The sequence below is a fragment of the Tamandua tetradactyla genome, chromosome 4, assembly GCF_023851605.1.
Source record: "Tamandua tetradactyla isolate mTamTet1 chromosome 4, mTamTet1.pri, whole genome shotgun sequence".
Lineage (NCBI taxonomy): Eukaryota > Metazoa > Chordata > Mammalia > Pilosa > Myrmecophagidae > Tamandua > Tamandua tetradactyla.
The window spans coordinates 41,413,081-41,437,690 of record NC_135330.1 but is presented as its reverse complement, the minus strand read 5'-3'; the positions used below and the strand labels follow the sequence as shown (position 1 = coordinate 41,437,690).

The following is a 24,610-nucleotide window of genomic DNA, read 5'->3' as shown; positions in this document are numbered from 1 at the left end:
ATTAAATGACACTCTCTTAAACAATCAGTGGGTCAAAGAAGAACTTGCTAGAGAAATCAGTAGCAATTCATTCTTCTGGAGATGAATGAAAAAGAGAATACAACTAATTAGAACTTATGGGATGTGGCAAAGACTGTGCTGAGAGGGAAATTCATTGCCCTAAATGCCTATATTAAAAAACAAGAAAGAGCAAAAATCGAGGACTTAAAGTAAACCTGAAGGAACTTGAGAAAGAACAACAAACTAACCCAAAGCAAATAGAAGAAGAGAAATAACAAAGATTAAAGCAGAGATAAATGAATGGGAGAACAAAATAATAGAAAGAATCAATAAAATCAAAGTTGGTTCTTTGAGAAAATCAAGAAAATTGATGGGCCACTAGCAAGGCTGACAAAGAAAAAAAGAGAGAGGATGCAAATAAACAAAATCAAATGAGAAGGGATGTGTTACCACAGACCTTGAAGAAATAAAAGAAATAATAAGAGGATACTATGAACAACTTTACACCAACAAATTAGACGACTTAGATGAAATGGACAAATTTCTGGAGACACACAAACAAGCTACACTGACTCAGGAAGAAATAGAAGGTCTCAACAAACCAATTACAAATAAAGAGACTGAATCAGTCATCAAAAATCTTCCTACATACAAAAGCCCAGGGCAGGATGGCCTCACAGGGGAATTTTATCAAACATTCCAGAAAGAACTAACACCAATCCTGCTCAAACTTTTCCAAAAAATTGAGGAAAAAGGAACTCTACCTAACTCATTTTATGAAGCTAATATCACTTTAATACCAAAACCAGGTAAAGATGCTATAAGAAAGGAAAACTACAGGCCAATCTTCCTAATGATCAAAGATGCAAAAATTCTCAATAAAATATCAGCAAATCAAATCCAACAGCACATTAAAATAATTATACACCATCACCAAGTGGGGTTTATACCAGGAACGCAAGGATGGTTCAGCACAAGAAAATCAATTAATGTAACACAGCACATTAACAAATCAAAAGGGGAAAATCACATGATCATATCAATTGATGCTGAAAAAGCATTCAACAAAATTCAGTATTCTTTTCTGATAAAAACACTCCAAAACATAGGAATCAAAGGTAGCTACCTCAATATGATAAAGGGAATACATGAAAAACTGATATCCAGCATCATACTCAATGGAGAGAGACTGAAAGCCTTTCCCCTAATATCAGGTACAAGACAAGGATGCCCACTGTCACCACTATTATTCAACATTTTGCTAGATGTTTTAGCTAGAGCAATCAGGGAAGACAAAGAAATAAAAGGCATCGAAATTGGAAAGGAAGAAGTAAAACTCTCATTATTTGCAGATAATATGATACTATACTTGGAAGATGCTGAGAAATCTACAGCAAAGTTACTTGAACTAATAAACAAATTCAGCAAGGTGGCAGGGTATAAAATTGATGTGCAAAACTCAGTAACATTTCTATACACAAGCCATGAGCTAGCTGAGGAGTCAGTTAAGGAAAAAATTCCATTCAAAATAGCAACTAAAAGAATCAAATACTTAGGAATGAACTTAACTAGGGATGTAAAGGACTTGTACACAGAAAACTACATAACATTGCTAAAAGAAATCAAAGGAGATCTAAATAGGTGGAAAGACATTCCCTGCTCATGGATAGGAAGGCTAAATATAGTCAATAAGAAGTCAATTCTTCCCAAGTTGATCTACCAATTAAAATTCTAACAACCTACTTTGAAGATTTGGAAAAGCTAACTACCAAATTCATCTGGAAGGGAAAGAGACCCCGAATAGTTAAAAGCATCCTAAAAAAGAACGAAGTGGGAGGATTCACACTCCCTGGCTTTAAAACCTATTATAAAGCTACAGTGGTCTAAACAGCATAGTACTGGCACAAAGACAGAAGCATTGACCAATGGAATCGAATCGAGAGTGCAGAAATAGACCATCAAATCTATGGTCAACTGATTTTTAACAAGGCCCCCAAATCCTCTGAACTGGGACAAAATAGTTTTTTCAATAATTGGGCATGGAAGAACTGGATATCAGTAGCCAAGAGAATGAAAGAGGGCCTCTATATTACACCCTACATAAAAAATTAACTCAAAGTGGATCAAACACCTAAATATAAGAACTAGCACCATAAAGCTTCTAGAAGAAAATGTAGGGAAACATCTTTAAGACCTAGTAATAGGAGGTAGTTTCCTAAACTTTACACCCAATGCACAAGCAACAAAAGAAAACATAGATAAATGGGAACTCCTCAAAATCAAATGTTTCTGCTCCTCAAAAGACTCTGTCAAAAAGGTGAAGAGGCAGCCAACACAATGGGAGAAAATAGTTGGAAATCACATATCAGACAAAGGTTCGATTTCCTGTAGATACAAACAAATCATACAACTCAACAACCAAAGAACAAACAATTCAGTTATAAAATGGGCTAAAGATATGAATAGGCATTTTTCTGAAGAGCAAATACAAATGGCTCAAAAGCATATGAAGAGATGCTCATTTTCACTGGCTATAAAGGAAATGCAGATCCAGACTACAATGAGATACCATCTCACACCTATAAGAATGGCTGCTATTAAACAAACAGGAAACCATAAATGTTGGAGAGGATATAGAGAAACTGGGACACTTTTGCACTGCTGGTGGAAATGCATAATGGTGCAGCCACTATGGAAGACTGTTTGGAGGTTCCTTAGGAAACTGAATATGGAGTTGCCCTATGACCCAGCAATAGTACTACTTGGTACATACCCAGAAGAGCAGAAAGCAATGACACAAACAGACATTTTCACACCAGTGTTCATAGCAGCATTATTCACAATCGCCAAAGGATGGAAACAAACCAAATGCCCATCAACAGACGTGTGGATCAGAAAAAAATGTGGTATCTACATACGATGGAATATTATGCAGCAGTAAGACAAAATGACTTCCTGAAGCACATGACAAGAAGGATGAGCCTTGAGGACATAATGCTGAGTGAAAAAGGATAGATAACTGAATGAGTTCACTTTTATGACCAGCATAATGGTATAATCAGAGGCTTATAATACAGAACATAGGGGACTTAGAGATACATAGAAGCTAGAGATGTGTGACCCATTAGCTAATGAGGTTGAACTCCAATTAAGAGAATAGATAGGAGCGAAGGTGATTTCCTAGTGGGTCTAGAAGTAATATTACCATATTGAAGATGAACAAGATTGAAAGGGGCTGCATAGACCTACGTGTCCCACTGACTCACACTAGAAATATGAATGCGTTCTCATAAGAATTATCTCAAAGATATGGTTCTTGTATAAAGTGTTTAAGTCCAGGGTTCAGGGGTAAAATTGCTATTGCATGCTATGAGCTATGTTCAAAAGGAAACCATTAGCACTACCACAGCAACAGCAGAGGTAAATAATGGGGTGAGGGACAAGAGTTAAGAGGAGGTGGAGATTTCCTATTTGGTGAGGGTGTGTTTATTGGTTTTCTGTGTCTTGGGAACAATGAAATTATCTAAAATTGAGAATGTTGATGGACTGTGGACTTTGGGGCCTCTACATGATGCCTGATGAATGCAGGTGGCTGAAGGATGCATTGACAGAGAAGTAGATTGGTGAATGATGGTGTATGCTTATGACTGAAGGTTGTGCTGCTACAAAAAAGAATCAATGTCGTGAGGTATGCAACAATGTGAAAAAATATGTGGGACATTTGCTGAGACAAAATAAGCTAGAAACAAATAAAACAATGGTATAGTCACGTTTAGAAAATGCTTATAAGGAAACAGAGGCCTAGATTGTAAGCTTTTAGAGCAGACACATTAAGCCTGCAGTGGTGATTATTATTTCTGGATTTTGAGAGGCTGTTTTATATATGTATATATAACCTGATATTTAGAGATAAGAATTAAGCCAAACAGGTTTGGGTTAAAGTAATTCAGAACACAGAAGTAAGGAAGACAGTGTCTATATTTTAGAACCACACATATTCTTTGAGACCAATGGAAGAAAAGATTATTTGATCTGGAACTGAAATTTTCTGTAGTGCATAAGCTAATTTAACCTACCTGTATAGCTTATTTGAACAACTGAAACCCAGAAAGCACAAAATAAGAAAGAGGTCCTTCAATCCTGTATAGATTATTGTAATGCCTGGAAACATCTTAGAGTATATTAGCCAGATAATAAAAAAGTATTGGCAAAGTCCCCCGAGGGAGGGGAGAAAGAATATGGAACTATTCAACCTTATCATCAGGGAATCTCCTGATACTGTGTCAAACTTTAGGGATACCCAAATTAATAGGCCATGCCCTCCATCATGAGGCTTACTCTTGTGTAGGTTAGGTAAGTAGTGGAGAAGCTTAGACTACTTATAGGCATGCTTAAAATTTACTTCTGGAGGGCCTCTGTTGTTGCTCAGATGTGGCCTCAGTGTCTCTAAGCCCAACTATGCAAGTGAAATCATCACCCTCCCCACTACATGGGACATGACATCCAGGGGTGAAAGTCTCCCTGGAGATATGTGAGAGGACTTCCAGGGATGAATCCAAACCTGGCACCGTGGCATCAACAATTACATGCTGACCAAATGGGGAAAAGAAGTATAACTAATAAAGTATCAGTGGCAGAGAGAATTCAAATGGAGTCGAGAGGCTAATAAAGTATCAGTGGCAGAGAGAATTCAAATGGAGTCGAGAGGCTACTCTGGAGGTTGCTCTTACGCAAGCCTCAGGTAGACCTTACTACCTATCTTAACCTGCCAACCCCCAACCAGGACCCTTCCAGCCAACCCTAAAGAATACCTGGGACAATATATAAGATTCCGCAAGGGTTTCAGGCATGAGAGTAACTTGCCAGAAACCTACAACCTCCAGATGGGTCCCTATTCCACAGAAGTCCTGAAACATAGCCCAGCCTCTCCAGAACATCAGAAAGTTCGATCTCCCTACCCCATATTAGTGACAGACCCTTCCAATATCAAAATTTAGAATTGCTATAGCCCAAACAACCCCAAAGATATGGAAAGATTAAAGGTGATGGTGGAATTATACATAGAAGATAGGAATTAACAAATGAATATGAATGCTGAATCATTATATTGATATCCCTTTTATACTTCAGTATTTTAGAGCAGCTAGAAGTAAAAACCTAAAACTGAAATTGTAACCCATGTCAAAGTCTGAAATATGTTCTACAACTAATTGTGGTGCTGTGCTTTGAAATTTATAGCTTTTTTATATATATGTTGTTGTTCATAAAAAAAGAAGGAAAAAAAAGTCGATTGTGATGATAAAAAAGTATTTAAGCCTTCTAGCCTCCTATATTCTGGAACAGCTAGAAGGAAAAATATGAGAGGATCATATGGTAGCCCCTGACAAACTCTGGGTTCTATCCTGTAACCACTTGTTCGAGAGTGCTTTGAAAACTATTGCTTTTTTATTTGTTTACTTTGTATACATGTTACATTGCACAATAAAAAAGTTTTAAAAAATAAAAATAAAAGTATAAACACGTAAAAAAAATAAAAAGTAAAGCAGGATAGAAATCTAATCCAGTAGACCTCATGGACAGATATTCAGAGGCTTTGCATATGGAAAAGTTGCATCTATAATTTAGAAAAAGATTTTAGGTGATAAAGCTAATTCCATAGTGGAAAGAAAGAATACTGTGTATATACTAGCCAATTATTCGTAATTTATATATTTGCTACTCCCATTAATAGAGTTAAAATGTAGGTTCTTTTAAAAGATACTTTTTTGAAATAGTGAGGTGGGATTTTTCAACTAAATTATTCTTACCTGTATGAATTCTGATTTTGATCTGCATTAAGAAGATGCCCATTTTTCTTCCATGTGATTGACGGTTTGGGTATTCCAGCAGCCTCACAAGACAGAGTAGTTTGAACATTTACTGTCACAGTTATGTTGTTAAGACCCGGAGCAATTGATGGAGGAACTAAAACGTCACCAAAAAGAGGAGACACATTCAGCGAATAGCATGCCATCTGAAGTATTTCTGCTGAACTAAAATTAATCGTTTGTAATTTATATCATTGTTATGCATGAATTTAAATTGTGCAGAAATAGTGGGCATGGGGAGAAATCATAAGTCTTAGCTCATAAAGTGATGCATTTAAAAGCGTGGGCATCAGGGTCTTTATGACTGTACTAGTTTAGGCTATAGAAATGCATTTTACCCAAAGACTGGGTGATGTTTATAAAGGTACATTTACCATGGACCTGTAAATCTATTCTCCTGCGATCTGTTCCAGCAGCGTTGGCAGCCATACACAAATACCGCCCAGAGTCAGTGACATGTGCTGACTGGATATGAAGGAATCCATTTTCCAGGATCGAATATCTACAAGAAAGATCACAAATAATGTTGTCTGAATCAGTCTTATCTTATTATTCTCATTTTGGCTGAAAGTATCTTTTAAAGGCTTAGTTAAATCCAATTTTATTCCTTTTCCTGTTTCAAATGACACTTTCTTGGTGGAAGAAATGATAAGAAGCAAAGGTCATAGCAAATGGGCTTGCAATCTTGAATGGATTATAATCATTAGCCTTAAGAATTATGCTTATAAAATGCTCCTTTTTGATTCTCATGTAAAGTTGAAGAGACTACATCTAAATAAACAAGATTAAAAGAATTCATTGGAAAAGACTAAAGGATTTGTATTTCAGTTCTTACAGTATTTTTACCCCTTCTCCAGCATTGTTACCTTGCATGATTCCCAGTTAGAATGGTTCCATCCTTTCTCCACGTAATTCTTGGTGTTGGCACACCTTCAGCGAAGCATTCCAATATAACTGACTTATTTAAGTGAATGACAAGGCTCTGGGGGCCACCCTTTATGTGTGGAGGAACTGCACATGGGACGCACATGAAAAAAATCCAGTTATAATAACATAGCCTGAACCCAAGAACCTGCAGGGGCAATATGAGCTGAGCTCTGAGTCAGATATAAAGCTTTGCCTACAGCTAAATTAGGTTGGTAGAAGTAGCATTGCAGTTTAATTTCTAAAGTCTTATTCAAGATACTTTGTGTGCAAAACTAAAGAGTACCTAAGGGAGGAGGATTTTAAATTCCTGATATGGTGTGTGAAATCTGGCTCTCTATGAGAGAGGCTTCAATAAAAATCAGCTCCGGTCTGATGTAAATTAAAGATGATATTTCTTATTTCTCTCTGGCCAAATAATGGTCAGAGAATGTTAACACTGGAACAACTTCACTTTAAATAAAGAACAGAAAGTGGGCTGTTTTATGAAATGTACATCTGTGATTAATCAAGCAGGTCTTGGAGCATTTATTTTATTAAACATTGAGTTCTATGGGAAAAGAAAACTGGAATTTTAATTTTAGTATTAGAGATATGGATCATGCGTATCACCAAAAAACCTGTAAAATCTCACATATTAAAAATCCAAAAGGGACTGTTGTAGGAAAATTCTACATTATCATCTTGAATTTTGACAAATTTTAGAATTTAGATTTTATGTTGAAGAAAATTAGAGTCCTATGGCAAGTTCCATCTAGTGCATATTTACTTCCATGTCACCATCAATAAATTGTGAACCAAATAATGGGCCACTTGTCATCCAGAGATTTAATGGGTAGACTTTCTCAATGGCTCTGATCTGAATGACAAAACATCAGGACATGCTAATAGCAATTGGTCATAAATTATTCCCTAATATAGGGAATATGTGTGAATTTAAAGTTCTAACATAAATACTTTATCTTCTCTTTTTCAAAAGAAACACAATAACCACAAGGATTCATTAAGAATGCTCATAGGAAATAAATATATCATCTCTTTGAATGCTTTAGCTAAATTTTTAAATTGTGAAACAATGATTAACTTTTCTTACCATTTATAGTGAGAATAAATTCTCTTGTAGTTTTTCCTGCAATGTTGCTGGCAACACAGGTATAATTGGCTGTATCACCTAGATCTGCATTATTAATTTGCAAGTATCTCCCTCCAGATAGGATTCTCACTCGAGGTGTTGCCTGAATTCAGCAAGTAAAATTTACTATTAAAATGTCAGCAAAAGGGAACAAAATGTTACTTTATAGCATCAGAAGTAGCTACAGTGAACTATAGAATTCCTGTCTGCCAGGGTGCTTTGCCTATGCCCCCCCCCCCCCCATATTATTCTGGTATCAAAAATCCTTGGGAACTATTTCTAGAGTGTGTTTAAGGCATGGGTAAAATCAGGGTCTATAGCTTCCATGACCACAATGATCTGTTCAAGGATGGGCCAGAAGTGCTGGGGAAAGGCATGCCTTTTTCACTGTGATCATTGGTTGGGAGGGAGACCTAAGCCCAGTGGCAGTCTTTGTCATCAGGGGGTGGCTGCTCGTCCTGAATCGAAGACCAAAGAAACCGAGTGAGAGCTGTAGAAAGGACATAGATGCCTGATTACACGATTAGAGTTCCTGGATCTAGTATGACTAAAGCTAAATTCACCAATCACCACAGCCATTCGATTTCCTTTCCTTTTCTTCATTTAAATTCACTTGAATTTGTATTCTGTCACTTTCAACTGAAAGTTTCTTGACTAACATATTAACGTTTGTCAACTTAGAGGAAAACCTTATCCCTTAACATTTTAAAAAATAAACAAGCTATTCTAGTTTATTAGTAACTGTTCCGTGTCTAAGCATGGGGCCCAAAATTAGGAAAATGTTAAGTAAATGAGACCCACTCTCTGCTATTAAGTCTCATCGGGGAGATAGATGCAAACAGATAATTTTAGTATAAATCAAAATGTGTAGAACTGTTCATAATCATTAAAAAATGTCAGGTAACATCAAAGACTGATATTTTCTGGTTGTGTACAAGATGGAGCCATTTCAAGAAGAGCACAAGTAACATTTCTCTAACACAAGTGTTCTGTCCCAGACAGATATATATACCTAATGAAAAATAATATTTTTCCACACTAAAATACGCAGTTCGGGTTTGATTGCTATTGGAGCTACTGGTGATACAATCGTTTTGCCTCTGATGAACAATTTCTTGCACATATATAGTAAGTTCTATGAACCATATTTTAATTTTTAATGTTTATATGGATATAGTAGGATTTTAGCCTAAGAAAAATTATTTTCAGGGTTGATTCTTATAATGTCATACTTCCATTAACATCAGTAAGTGCTACTAACTTAAGTATAACTGTAATTTTCTTGAGTTCTCCTACTATTTACTGCTAGTGATTCTTCTGCATCTGACTTCTTTCCTCAAATAGAATCCCACTTTCAGCTGATGACCTTGCTTCCTATTCCACAGGGAAACTTAAAGCCCTGCGACTGAAATTCTTTCCTTCTCCCGCTGACAAACTTATGCGCATATGAATACCACCTTTCTTTCTATTTCACCATCTCTGTGGAGAAGGATGGACTCTTCTATACAAGGTTCCTCTCTTTATCTGCGACCTGGGTCCTATTCATCCCCCATCAATACTGCTTGTCCTGTAAACCTCTCTTTCTGTTCCTTGTATCTTCAATCTCTTTCTTTCAGCAACTGAACATATACAAATCACTTTTATATTTAAAAAATAATCTGCATTTGTCTCTGTTTCCTCTTCCTCCATGAACATTACACTCCACAGTAATCTGCCTTCTACTTTAATCACTCCATTGAAGAATCATTGCTCAGATATTTAAACATACACACACACAATCCCAAAGCCAATGGACACAATCTAATTTGTATCTCTGCTTGCCACCTCTTCACTTTGCCTTTGACTTTCAGTACCTCAGTTGCTTCTACTTTTAACCCTCCTCAGTCTCTTTCCTTTGCTTGCCTTGTAATGCTATGTTGCCAATGACTTAATCCTCATTTTACTAGTCTTTTCACACTGTAGGCTTTCTGGTCTACCTCATGGCCTATGGCTTAAACAACAAGTTGTGCCATTTGGACTACCAAATCAAAAGATTTTTTTTTTTTTTTGATGAGATATGGACCTATATTTCTAATGCTTTTTAGAATCTCTACTTGGGTAATCTACAGCTAATTCAAAATCAAAACATCTAAAGCTGAGTTCATCTTTTTGCCATCATGGTCTTTTTCTGGTATCCCATTCTCAGTGCTGGGATCACTCGGTCTTATCTGGGATCACTTTGGACTCTTCCATCATCAACAGTCATTCAGTCCCTACCTTGATATTTAATGGTCTAGAGTGAAATATGTGCATAGGATATGAGATTGCGGAGGCAGAAGTCAGAGTATGATTGGTCTTGGGAATTAAGCTGGCATTATAATATTAATCCTGAAATCAATAGGGAGCTATTACAGGATTTTAACCAAGGACAATGCAATCGTACCAAGATACTTAGAGTTTCTGGAACAGCAGCTTCCCTTTTCTGCAATGGCTTTGCCCGTGCCATTTCCTATGACTGGAATCCTCTTCTCCTTCTTTCTCATCTACTCATCCTTCAAAACTCAACTCAAGCCCCCTAAGGGGTTTCCTGAAGATATTCCTCACCTTTCCATCTGGGTTATTTGCCCCTCCTCTCTGTTCCTATAAAATATTGTATATACCTCTACCACACAATTTATCAGCAGTATCAGTTCTAAATCTTTGATTCGCTTCTCTGTATTTTCAGATAGTCTGTGATTGATAGAGTCAAGACTACTCTCAGCAGCAATCACATTGCCTGGTGTTATAGTAGGCACTCAAAATTAAAGAAACTGAGGCATAATAGGATTAACTGGTAAGCATAGAATGTCAGTGATTATCAGAACCAAGCCTCCTGTTTGGTGTGGCTGGTGGTGGAGAGTAACTTTCTCCCTTAGATAGTAGGTAACATCTATATGATTAGCTGAGAAAACCCAGAACATACCACAATGGGTTATGCTAACTGAATGAGGAAGAACAAAGGAGAGGAAAAGAGAATAAGAAACTACGAGAATATGGGCGATCAGAGCATTCAGTCAAAGTTTTGAGCTGGTCCTCAAAGGCTACTGGGCTGTGACACTCTATGAGAGCAGAGTAGTATCTCCTGAGCCAGGGAAGCTTTACAGAACCAGTTTAGACCACAGCAATTCAGTAACAGACTGAATTGGTCATGAGACTTGGCAGAATAGGTCAATTCTTGAAACTCTGACGGTTTCTTCCCTTTCCAGGAGAGAAATAGCTGAGTGTGTCAAACTTGACTTGAATCCCTGGGCTCTTGCAGATATATGTACTTGGACCAGTTGACATAGCGACATGAATCTAAAAATCTATCTTTCAACCAATAACTAATTACTACCTATTCCAGCAAAGGTTGAGAGAAGGAGAAAGCTGATTAAAGGACCATGCCCCATTTCTGAAATGTTGAATACCTGGTAGCCTGAATTATTTGGTCTTGGACCACTTAGCAAAGAATTCGCAGCTGATTTTTTTTTTCCTAAAAAGGAGTCTGTGGAACAAAAATTTTACCTGTAACTGCTCCCCATTTTTAAGCCAAGTGATTATAGGTGGAGGCACTGCATCTGATTTGCATTCCAATGTCGCTTGTCTGTTTCGTAACACAGTGAAATCTTGAGGCTCATCAGTTCCAGCAATATTAGGGGGTACTAGATGTGAGAACAAATAAATTAAAGATTTCAATAAATGAGGTATAAAAGTATCCTAGTTATCCTAAATATTGAGCAAATTTTGGTTCTGCAATATGCACTAGAAGCTATAAACTTAAAACATTGCTCATTTAACTTACAGTAGAAATAATTACAAATAATGGTAAAATTTTTTACTTTGCTCAGTACTTTCACATACATTGAGTAATGAAATATTTCCAACAACCCTGTGAATGATAGCATAGGTAATATAATCACATTATTATCACTATTTGACAGGCAAAGAAAGCAAGGCATAGAGAAAGGATACTTTGTACAGTTTCTAGACCTGGAAGGAGTTTTCTCTGAAAATCAGATTTTAAAACAAATCAGAGTCTACCCATCTTAATATATAGAACTGCATATCCTTTCCTATGTGATCTTTTTATATGACTCATATGTAGGTTTTACATGCCTATTAATGACAGATAAAATTTATGTGCATGAGAGGGATTGGCACTTAAATCTGAGAAAGTTTGCTATACCAAGTCAATTATGCCATGAAAATGAAATAAAGATCTTCTGTTTAGTCTTTTAAATGTTCTTCCCCATGTGGAGTAATTCCCATTTATATGTCAGAAGAGTATATAGGTGAGAGTCCAATTGGCAGAACTTTTCTGGAAGGTAATTTAGCAATAAGTTTCAAAGTGTATGTGTTTACCCAATTATAGAAATTTATCCAAATAAAATAATTAGGGAAATAAGTCAGCATGTATGTACCAAAATGTCTTTAATGGTATTTTTTATACTGGTGAAAATACAGAAAGTGTCTAAAAAATATGGAGTGGATTAAATAAATCATGGCACATTCATAAAATGGGACACTATGATTACTAAAAATGATGTTGTAAAATACATTTATTGACATGGACATGAAAACAGTTTTCCCATACTCCTAGGTGATAAAAAAAGCAAGGAAAATACTATACATTATAAGATCCTATTTTTGTGACAAACCCTTTAGATGTGAAAAGTCTTAGCTGTGTATTAAGACTATGGATGATTTGTATTTTTTAATCATAATTTATACTCTATGATTTTAAAAACAGCAAATATGAATTATTTGAGAAGGAAAAAAGCAAGTAGCTCAAAAACCAATTGAATTATTCCAAAGAGCACTTGATTAGCCAAATAAAAGTATTGGATTTTCAAAATATACATCCTAACATATAAACATATCTTATGAAATTCTATGGAGTTTCCCCTTGTTTCATAAATCACGCCTTCTAAACATATGTGTGTATGATGGACTGCAAGACATTTTGCCAAATTTACCATGCACTCTCACTAAATATTCTTTATCATCATCTCCTGCAGGACTGGATGCCAGACATGTATATCTTCCTGTATCCTCTACCTAAAACAAAACAAAAAAAAGTAATTACACAATATTAATATGTTGGTTTAAGTGTTGAGAATAGATATCAGTGGGAACTAATTAAAAAGGCCCCATATAAAGCAAGGTTTTCTTAAGGAAGTACTACAATTACAAACTTAAAACTGGTTAACACTTATGATTAGCATTCTGATGGTGAGTGTTGGTTGACATGTTTAATATAAGTAAATCTATGCTTTAACACATTTTCAGTATTTAGTCTCAGATTGTTTGCAACCTAAGTATCCTTAATGATTTCAGAGAAGGCAGATATATAGGACCTGGTACCAGACATGACAGATTAGATGCTCAATGTTTATGAAAGAAATAAGTGAAATACATTTATTAAATAAAAACAAACAGATAAACAAAATATCAGGTTATTAAAATAAAGAAAATTGATACCATATTTTGAATATAACTTTCACATATATGTTAAAATAGAGGATTATATAACATAATTTGGCTGTTAAAAGTGTCAGGTTGACAACAGAATCTATTATTGTCTAACTAAAATTAGACATTTCTTCAAAAAACCCACATTCATAACAACTTCCACTGAAGTGTTAGTTTTCATCTATATAGTTGACATTGTGTAGACACAACCCATCTATTTTGTACATGGAAGGCATACTCTGAAAAATCTGATGGTCTTACTACTGTGAAAAATGTATCTTGAAAAAGGAAAATAATTCTATTTTCATTTATTTTACATTTGAACATTCCTAGACTATTGGGACTTCTAAAATTCTTGCATATAAGATTGACTTTATAGGTGATAGAAAAAAGTTTTGGTAGATTGTGAAAATTCCTTTGAAAAAATTTAAGATTAGAATATTTGGAAAAATACTTAATATAATTTTAGAAGAATTGCTCTCACATAGTCTTTCAGTTAAAAATTCAAAATGATGCACCAATGCCTAGAAAATAATTTCTGGTTTTCTCATCATATATATATATTTAAAAACTCTAAAATCTCACTTTTATTTATGAATTTAATTAATTCCTAATTCATTAACTCTGTCTTGACTTTAACCAAACTTGAACCATCATTTGTGGCTACTCTTAAATCCTATGCTCTCCAACACATACTTCCTAAATAGTATGCTTTTCTGGACACATTTATTTGCATTATTTGTTATTATTTGTAGCTACATTTCCTAAAATAGGTTCTGTTAATAGAGTGTTTGACAAATAGTTTAACAAGGGGTGCTAGGGTAGTTCAGTGGTAGAATTCTTGCCTGCCATGCAGGAGACCTGGGTTTGATTCCAAGTCCATGCACCTCCCTCCCAAAACAAAACAAAACAAACAAACAAACAAAAATTCAACAAATGGTGCTATAATAATGGGAGACTCAAATGGAAAAATAATGAAATATGACCCCACCATATAGTATACAAAAAATTTATTTAACAGGTCTCTGTAAATTATATAATTTCACAGAGGTGTTGACATGCACTATGACTCAGAAGGTTGGGGACGGGGCAGCAGACACAACATGCAAAGTTTTCCAAATCTATCTGTTCACAGACTGTCACCCTTCCCACCTTGGAATAAATCACAGAAATAATGTTCCATGGAAGATGTCCAAGGAAACTCTTGTCTCTCCTACGTAACGTGGAATTTGCAAAGTATGTGCCAGACATAACCTTATGTTGGAAATAAATACACAAAAATATAAAGCTCAGGAAATAAAATATAACACGGTAAGAGCCATAAGAGAGCTATATAGGAAATGGTATGAAGACACAGAGGAGCTGGGGGATAAAATTCAGTCTTTGGACTTGATCATATTTAGTTTTTATACTTCTATACAGTTTTTAATGGCTTTCATTGTTCCATGCCCAATTTTACCTTATGTCTAGGTTTATTTCCCCTAGATAACTCGAAACTTTCTGAAGGTCGAAACATGTCTTATCTACATTTTTGTTCTCCACAACACCTAGCCATGTTGGAAATACAGTCAATAAATTTTTACAGAATCACATTCAAGCCCCTTTCTTCTCTATAGCAGAATGTCACCATTTAATACTAGATGAGCCCTTTGTCTTGTTTTGTTGTAACCCAAGTTTTCTCTTTTGCATTTGAGACCTACTATAATGTAGTCCTAACATCCCTTTTCAAGCTTTATTTACCATTATTCCTTTGAATTTACGCTTCTATTCCACACACTTTCTTGTCTCCATGCTATTCCTTATGTCACAAAATTCTCTTGCTTCTAATTTTGTCTGTTTAAATTGCATCATTTGAGGGTTTTGATTCAGTATGTGGCTTGATAATTTAACCTGACTTTTCTCTGAGTAACTGTGATGTCTAAAATGGAGAGAAAAGCAGGGAACAGAGGGTATTTTCTCCTTGATGCTAGAAACATGAACTGTGCTGAGTTCCTGCTGACAAGGCTTCCCAGTGAGACCCAGGTTTGAGCCCAGCTCCCCGAACAGTGATGAGCACCTGAGGGACAAGCACTTATTCTCTCTGTCCCTGTTCCTGGATTTGCAGTCTGGACATCTAGACATTGCTTCACAGAATTGTCACAAGGGATGCATGCGACAGAGAGCTCAGAGCTGAACACAATACTGACACAGCGTACAACGCATAATCTTTAGTGCTCTTCTCCCAGTAACCTTTTCTTTCCTCTTTCCTCAGGGAAGGTACAAACAGAGTATGAGTAAGTAATTCTGTTATCAGTATTGAAAGGGATGACAATAGCAACAGTAATAATTTTCCCTAACTCTTTCTTAGCACTCACTATACACTTGTGGCAGCAATCTAAGTAATTTATGTTAGATTTTCTCATTAAATCCCCAACTGTAGAAGTCGTTATTATTATTATTATTATTATTATTATTATTATTATTACTATTATCCCCAGTCTATAGATGAGGGCATTAGGGCACAGATGGAGAATATCTGTAATGTCTGTAATGTAAGGTTTGCCTCTGTTACTAGACCAGAGGATTGTATCATTAAGCCATCTACAAACTTAATTCTAATAGGTTCATATTTAAAATTGAATTCCTTAAACACAAACTAAAAGAACCAGTCAAGTTTTTTGAATTAATCCCTGTTGGTAAAACTCTGTCTTTGCGGACTCTCATGCCTTGTTCGTTTTAGAGATCAAAAGTGCTATCTGAGGGGGTGCAAGCGTAGTTCAGTGCTACAATTTTCGCCTGTCATGCAGAATACCTGGGTTCAATTCCTGGCCTGTGTACTTCCCAAAAAACAGATGAAAAACAAACAAAAATTCAGGAAAGGCACTGCAATAATGGGATACTCACATGGAAAAAGAATGAAATGTGATTCTGCCATATAGCATACAAAAAAAGTGCTATTTGAAGCCTCAATACAGATAGTCTAATACAGCTGTGCAGTCCAATATAGTCGAGCATTTTTAAGCAGTTTTATTGCCATATATTCACACACCGTATGTATTGATTTTTTTTTTTCATGGGCAGGCACTGGGAATCAAACCCGGGTCTCCCACATGGCAGGCGAGAATTCTGCCACTGGGCCACTTGAATCGCTTTTTGCTAGTTAAGTAAAGTAATACATGCAACAAATAAGAGCCCCAGGATATATATTAACATTATAGCATTGTGAAAACTTGCAAAATTTGTATATTCTGCTCTCTTAAGAGTTTAATGAGATACTTCTCCTTTTTAGTCATGTCACTCTGTAAGTGCCTACCTAATCATGCATATCATAGGACTAACCTACCTTTGCAAAAGTTACACAGACCTGTGGGTCTATTCAGATAAAAAGACATAATTTCTCCAGCATTTCTGCTATATTTGCAAGTGAGAAGTTTAATATGGGGTAAAATAATGGTATGAATTTAAACACTTACCTGAGCACTAGATATTCGAAGAATCTCTCCCTCTCCTAGGTTTTGCACTTGATCTATCCATGGAATGGGTCGCCCATCTTTCATCCACATAATTTTAGGAGCTGGGATTCCAGAAGCAATGCAGGTAAGTTCAAATGGATTACTAACAATCACTGATATCTCTTCAGTTTCTTTGGACCTATTAATATGAGGTGGTTCTATTTAAAAGGAATAAAAAAACAACAACAAAATAAACCTTCTGCTTGATAAAATGCTACTGACTAGAAACATCTGAAAAGAAAATTCAATTCAAATTTATGTTCATGGTATATGAATTATTGATTCCAAGGAAACCAAGATGGTAATTCCTAGATATCATTACCATTTATTAACAGTACTATTTCAAGAGAGAAGGGTCACACCGGTAAGTAACTGGTGATTACAGAATGTCAATTTGAATTCAGAAAATTACATCCTTCTTACCTAATTGTGTAGATTTCAAAGCAATGAAAATTAAACCTATCTTGTACCACTTTTTAAAAGAGAGGTACTTAAAAATATTTGTGCAGTTTTACGCCTTTTATATAAAGATCGCAACTACAAAAGCAACAGGTGAGCGTTATGGAATTTCATTATCATCGTTTCTATGAAAACCCCTTATGGGAAACAATGATTAAGCAGCAGAAAAAATAGTTACATTTAGACATGATGATCTTCACATAAAACACATTTGTTTGTGAAGGGATCATTTCCTTAACTGTTTCTTTTGCTTCTAAAATTACCCTACTTAAAACAAAACAAGACAAAACAAAAACAAAAAAAGAAAAAATATATATAAAATTATCTTTCTCAAAAGGATGTTAAAGAATCCAAGCACTGTAAAGAAAACTTAAGTAACCTTGGTTCAGTTTCCCCCAGGTTTAGAGAACCCTTTAAAACAGACTCTGTTTATAATTATCATTAAACTTTTCTATGAACATTTCCAGCTTACTTTTTCACAAAGCAGCCAAAGAAACTGTTGGACAGCTCCAAGAATTAGCTGTTCCTTTTTTTCAGGCACATAGTCCATATAGTACTTCACATCAGAGACTCACAGCCTGAGTTCGTATCCTGGCTTCAACAATTATTAGCTTAGCAGATTTAGGAAAATCTCTAAACTGAGGATAACAGTGTTATTCATCTAATAGGAGTGGTGTGAAGATGCAGGGATAAATCTATGTTTTCAGCACAATTCAGGCGCATAGCAAATGCTCCAATAAATATTGCTACTATGAAGAAAGATTGGGAAGATAGTGGTACTGGAATAGGTTTCTGAATCTCTCCAAAATCACATGTAAAAAACAGACCTACTACATAGCAAAAATCAAACACTTATAGATAACATTTATAACAATGCTAGATGACAAAATATCCCCCCACAAACCCCCAAATGCTAGCAGAGAGACAACCCACCAATAGCTACAACACCTGTTGATATGGGTGTCTGTGGTAAAGACAGTAGAAGAAAGCAATAGGGCACTTTATGGACACAAACATAGAAGACCCGTCTCATGGACAATAGCTATTCATTAGAAACCCAGGCCAGTTTGAGAAGAGCAGCTAAAACTTGGAGGGGTTCTGCCTTTTTCAATGACCAATGCAGTAGCAGTAAGTACTCCCATCACCTAGAATGAAGTTTTATCATTGATAACCTTTTCCTCTAAGAGAAATCAGAGCTTCCTGAAATAGTTAATTCCAGACCTGGGGCAGAAAATGGTGATTTTGTCATAAAAGATAGCAAGAAAGTTATCAAAGGCTACTCAAGTCATGCCAAAAAGTCTCAGGAACCAACTTAAAGAAGCATCTACTGGCCAAAGATGGGACAATTTGAACTCCCCAAAGGAAAATAATTATAATTGTTTAAATCATTGAGTTCATGATGATACTATAATTTAATAATGATATTAATAATTAACTAGTTACTTTTGAAAGATGACAGGGAACAAATTCATTGTCTTAAAAACTGACACATAAAGGGAAAGAGTCAATCATTTAACCTGTCTTTTCTTTGTGAACTATATGACTGGATAACCAAAACGTAAATGAGAGAAGCATTTCATAAAATTATTTTAGCTAATAAATGAAAACAAATGCTTGCATTAGAATGCCACCCCTTTGTGAATCCTATTGTGGTAGTTTGGAGCTGCTATGTACTCAGAAAAGGCCATATTCGTTTAATCCATCCTGTGGGTACAGACCTGTTGTGGGTGGGACCTTTTGATTAAGTTATTTCAATTGAGATGTGACCCAGCTCATTCAAAGTGTATCTTAATCCTTTAACTGGAGTCCTTTATGAGGATAAAAGATACAAAAATCCTAGAGCCCTCAGGGAGAAACACCCAACGAAGTTTGGAGAGAGCTTAGAGAGAAAAGTTCTAGAGAAACTAAGAAATGGACCCACAGAAACTCAGAGAAGAGGACCAGTAGACAGAGGTCCTGTGCCTTGCCACCTGACAGGGGAACTCCAGATATCAGCAGCCTGTTTTCAGAGAAGTTACCATCCTGTTGATGTCTTAATTGGGACATTTTCACTGTAAATGAAACTGTAAATTTGTAAGCTAATATATTCCTATTGTAAAAGCCAATCTATTTCTAGTATACTGTATTCCTGTAGTTTTAGCAAGCCGAAACACCTACTTTATAAGTGATAGAAAAATCATACGCATTAAGCATCAGTAGCCTGTCACCACAAAAAGAGAGAGAAGCAGAATGGTGTGCCTCCTGATAAAAGAACACACCATGCATGGCTTGTAATCTTGCCAGAGGTATTAAACCCCACTCTGGACCAAGCCTATGCCAATTTTTAGGAAAGAGAGAGGCTGACGAACGTGCTGAACTAACCGCAAATGTTCAAGTGGCAAAACTCATACTGTGGGAGAGTATGCAGGCCAAATGGGCCAGATTCTGGTAGAGAGACAAAAGTAGGATGGTTAAATTAAAGAAGACTTAAAGGGCACATCAAAAATTGCAAAATGGGGGCACTAAATTGTGACGTCTAGGGATATACACTGGTGTGATAAAATCATAAAGAATTTCAAGTAAACAATTTCTATAAACATCAGGATAGTGGTACTATGGGGGAAAAAATCCACACGGAGGATCTTCTAGGTGGCTGGCAAGGTTTTATTTTTTGACATGGATGGTGATTACAAAGCTCTTAGCCTTATAGTAACTCATTAATCTATACATTTCTTTTGTGTTTCTGTTCTAGTTTGCTAGCTGCCGGAATGCAACACACCAGAGACGGATTGGCTTTTAATAAAAGGGGATTTATTTTGTTGGCTCTTCAGAGGAAAGGCAGCTAACTTTCCACTGAGGTTCTTTCTTATGTGGAAGGCACAAGATGGTCCCTGCTGTTCTTCTCTCCAGCCCCTGGGTTCCAATAACCTTCCCCGGGGTGACTTCTTCCTGCATCTCCAAAAGCCTGGGCTGAGCTGTGAGTGCTGAGATGAGGAATGCTGAGCTGCTTAGACTGTGCTACATTGCATTCTCTCATTTAAGCACAAGTCAATTAAGTCAAACGCCACTCATTGCAGCAGACACGCCTCCTAGCTGACTGTAGATGTAATTAGCAGCAGATGAGATTCACCTACCATTGGCTCATGTCCACAGCAACAGAACTAGGTGCCTTCACCTGGCCAAGTTGACAACTGAATCTAACTACCACAGTTTCTTTATCTGTTTTAGTTTAAAATTAAAAGATTTTTAAAAATAATTACTACTATCATTTCTACTACAGCTGTTGGTATGACTACTAAAATCTGCTTCCTAAAAATTTGTTATCCTAGTTTTCCTTTCTGCTAAAAGATAATATTAAATCTGTTATCCTCTTCAGATTATAATTAAGAAATCAGAATTTCTTAACTGTTGTCCCAAATGACCTTTCTTTGCTTTTTTTTTTTTACTTCTATCCGTCTTATATACTGCTGCCAAAATAATTTTCTTAAATGCAATTTAAGATTGACCAAAGATTTCCTGCTCAAAAGATTTCAATGGCTCCCATGTTGCTTACTGAATGAAATAAATTTTCTCATTATGGTTTCCAAGGCTTCCATAATGTGGTTTCAATTTATCTGTATATCATGATCGACTTTTACTATATGTAACCAACACTACAAATAAGACTACTGTCCCTCAAAAAGCCCAGTGATTTCTTACTATTCCTTCTATTAGAATATCTTCTCACATAGTCCCACCCCCTAAGTGAGCCTGTTGAAAAATTATCAAAATCACATTAATGTCATTCAGTTCATTTTGTAAAAACCATAAATTCTTTCTGGATTTTCTTAAGTATGAAATCTCTATCCCCTTTAATTTCCCATAGCATGGTGCCAATACCAGTCAAAAAGCATTTATCTGATTCTGCATTTGACCAGTCAATTATTTATTCCTCCGACTTAGTTGTTACTTACTACTCACTGTAGGTACAAAGATTACTGACACAGGCCTTTACCTTCTGAGGCTTATTGTCACTAGATTTAAAACAGTAACAACATGTTCCCAACTGGCTCAAAACCCAGTCTCCAAATCTTACATGTAGTGATTGTGAGTTATTTTACTGTATGTCTTTATCTATGTGTCTTGTACTCTGAGTAGAATAGAAGCTGCCCACACTCTGACTCTAGAAATTATATTTCCAGCCCAGAACTCTCTACTGAGCTCTGTACTCATAAACCCAATTATCAGATAACATCTCTACTTGGATGAATGAAAATGACTTCAAACTCCACATGCTTGCAAACTAAATTTTTTATCTTAGCCTTCAGAATTTGGTCCTCTTTCAGCAAATCCTTCATCTATGTGATGGCTCCACACAGTGCTCAGTTATGCAAGTAAAAACCTAAGAGTCCTTTTGAAACTCCTTCTCCATCACTTCCTTATGTCCACATCCACAACAAGTCCTAATATTTCTACTTGCAATTATATCTCTAATACATCTTTTTCTCTCCACCTCCACACCATCACACTAACTTGAGTTACAATACCTTTCTCTTGGACTAATGTCTCCTCCTTCCTGGTTGTAGTTGCCTACCCAATAGTACCTATTTGTTTCTTTCTTATTAACAGATCCCAACTTGGTTGATTGTCAATATGCTAAAAGTCTACATTTCCTAACTTCTTTATCAGGCAGCAGATGAAGAGGCCGTGTGATGATTCTGATCAAATGCAGTGGACATGGAAGTGGTTTTGTGAGTCTTCTATGACAGTCTCTTTAAAGGAGACTTAGTATTAAATCTAGCAATATTGAGAGTGGACAGATTTTGTATGATCACTGACCAATCATTAAGCAGGTCAGGATCCTGAACTTCAAATATCTGAACTTCTGAACAAATACCAACAACTGCCTACCTGCAGACATCTCAGTGAGAAAAACCAAAGTTCTTTGTTTAAGCTGCCATATTTTGACTCTATTATTCACAGCCAAATGCAATTCCTAATAATCCATTCTAGTCCTGCTACAAGAAGCTCTCTACTATACAGCCAGAGTAATCTTTACAAATAGCAAATCTAATCATATTATTCCATTTCTTAGAAATTTTGTTGGCTCCCCACTGATGAAAGATATCAACCAAAAAATCTTAATGTGGTCAACAAGGTCGTTCATAGTTTGGACCATGTCAAAAAACCCTCATATTTATTTTGGATGGTGCTATCTCTGGTTTTCAGTGCGTTAGCCACAGTGGGCTTTTCAGAACTCTAATATGCCATGAAACCTCCCACCACTTGAATAGGTTTAAGTTGAGAATAGCAGTTCCCCAAGTCAGGACCTTTACATGCTGATCGATAACATTGCAGCATGTGAAGAGTTTTTCAGATTTTCTTGGGATTAGCTTTCAACAGATGCTAAAATACTGAAATCTCTCTCTTGCTGCTGAGCCAGTTTTTCAACTCTGCTTTAAGAAAGTATTATCTTTATAAACTCCAGCTGGGAGGTAAATCTTTGTTTACTACTCTAACAATACTATGGTTGTTTATCTCCTTCCTTTTCTTTGCCTAGAAATGCACTGGGCAGTGATTTTGCTCCTGAGTTCTTATATTCTTAGAGTTGTATTCCTTCTGTCTTTTCCCAGTGCTACCATGCTGGACCCCTGAAATTTTAGTTCTGAATGACACAACAACTACATCAATTCATGCTTCCCTCTGTCATCAGAGTGATTTCTTGGGAATGAAATATAGCGTAACACACTCTTTTTAAGTTTCTTATTTTCCACTTAGGATGAAGTGTAAGCGCTCTAAAATGACCTCAGTGCTCTTCATAATTTGGCCTTGCTCACATTTCTAGCCTTGTCTCTTGCTATTTTTCTTTTCAAACTCAGCTTCTATCAGTCTGGACTAAGGAAGACTTTCTCTGACTTAGTACCTGTCACATACTAGGTGCTTAATAAATATTTGTTAAATACTAAATAGAAGTATGCCATCTGACACATTATATATGTTCATAATTAATATATGAAAAATGAATTATGAAATCATATTTATGTTTTTTTGGGTGGGAGTGGTGTATGGTCCGGGAATCGAACCCGGTCTCCCACCTGGAAGGCGAGCATTCTACCACCGAACACGTGTGCACCCCATATTTATGTATTTTTATGTTATTTCTCTCATTCTGAATATTGATGTACAGGTATCAGTTACCTACTCCTTCACCCTGCTCCCCCAAACCCACACATATACATGAACATTTTTCTCTCTTTTGCCTCTGTATAACATGGGGTGCCTTCTTAATTAGCATCCTTTTTTCTATGTAAGACTCACCTACACCAGAATATTTCACATGATTTAGAGACTATTTTGCTTACCTATATAGTTAAAATCTCCCTTAATGTCTAACTCAGCTCTGTTCAAGCCAAATGTAGTGCTAAATACTGGGAATATGGTAATAAGTAAGATGTGTACAGTCTCTGCTCTCTAGAACTTAATATGTAGGGAAGAAGCATGCTTCTAAAAGTGCATAAATAATTAAATTTTAATATATGTGATGAGAATGAATTGTAGGGCATTCAGAAAATATAGGCTAGCTCCAGCTAAACTAGAGTCTTACCAAAATTCTTGCAGTTCTTTCTTGGGTGCATTCTATACGGTGCTGTGAATATAGAGTGTGGGTAACTGATCCAAAACCATAGTAAAACAAACAAGAAAAACAAACACCTCCCCCATCTTGATTATTGAAATAGTCAATTCATATTATACACCTTTTCTCTCACAAGGTTAAAAATTTTGATTTCAAGGAAAGTTTGTTCTCTTTATATTATTTATTTGCATGTAGAGCACTGGAATACACAATTTAAATATCTATTATAAATGCATACAAGAGTAAATAGAACTGAACTATTTGAAATGACTATTCCAATTATAATCTACAGATTGGATCATTTAAAGACTAGTCAGAATAGCATGCAATATTATAAATATGCTCTTTCATTAAATTGCTATTATCTGATAAACTTTTTTTTGGTATGCTGTATGTTTTTTTTTTTTTTTTTTTTTTTTTTTTTTTAAATAAAGACAGAGAAGGAAGGAAGGATAGAAGGAAGGAAGAAAGGGAAACATCTTTAAACATTTTCTTATTTTATTATATTTTTGTTTTTGTTTGTTTGTTTTTTACATGGGCTGGGGCCGGGAATCGAACCGGGGTCCTCCGGCATGGCAGGCAAGCACTCTTGCCCGCTGAGCCACCGCGGCCCACCCACTGTATGTTTTTTTGGTATGCTATATGGTGGGGTCACATTTCATTATTCAATGAAATA

The 24,610-nt window shown here is 35.9% G+C and overlaps 1 protein-coding gene across 4 annotated transcripts in view; it reads right to left on the bottom strand.

Annotated features, from left to right (window-relative positions):
* Window positions 1-24,610, bottom strand: part of HMCN1 (hemicentin 1) — a 531,301-nt gene that overhangs the window by 76,803 nt on the left and 429,888 nt on the right. For all 4 annotated transcript variants that reach the window (XM_077157239.1, XM_077157240.1, XM_077157242.1 and 1 more), the window contains 7 exons: window positions 16,845-17,041; window positions 12,897-12,978; window positions 11,446-11,582; window positions 7,885-8,026; window positions 6,734-6,878; window positions 6,242-6,369; window positions 5,808-5,964 (listed from right to left, as the gene is read on the bottom strand). In XM_077157239.1, the coding sequence (XP_077013354.1) occupies window positions 5,808-5,964; window positions 6,242-6,369; window positions 6,734-6,878; window positions 7,885-8,026; window positions 11,446-11,582; window positions 12,897-12,978; window positions 16,845-17,041 (988 nt within the window). The remainder of the gene's footprint in view (window positions 1-5,807; window positions 5,965-6,241; window positions 6,370-6,733; window positions 6,879-7,884; window positions 8,027-11,445; window positions 11,583-12,896; window positions 12,979-16,844; window positions 17,042-24,610) is intronic.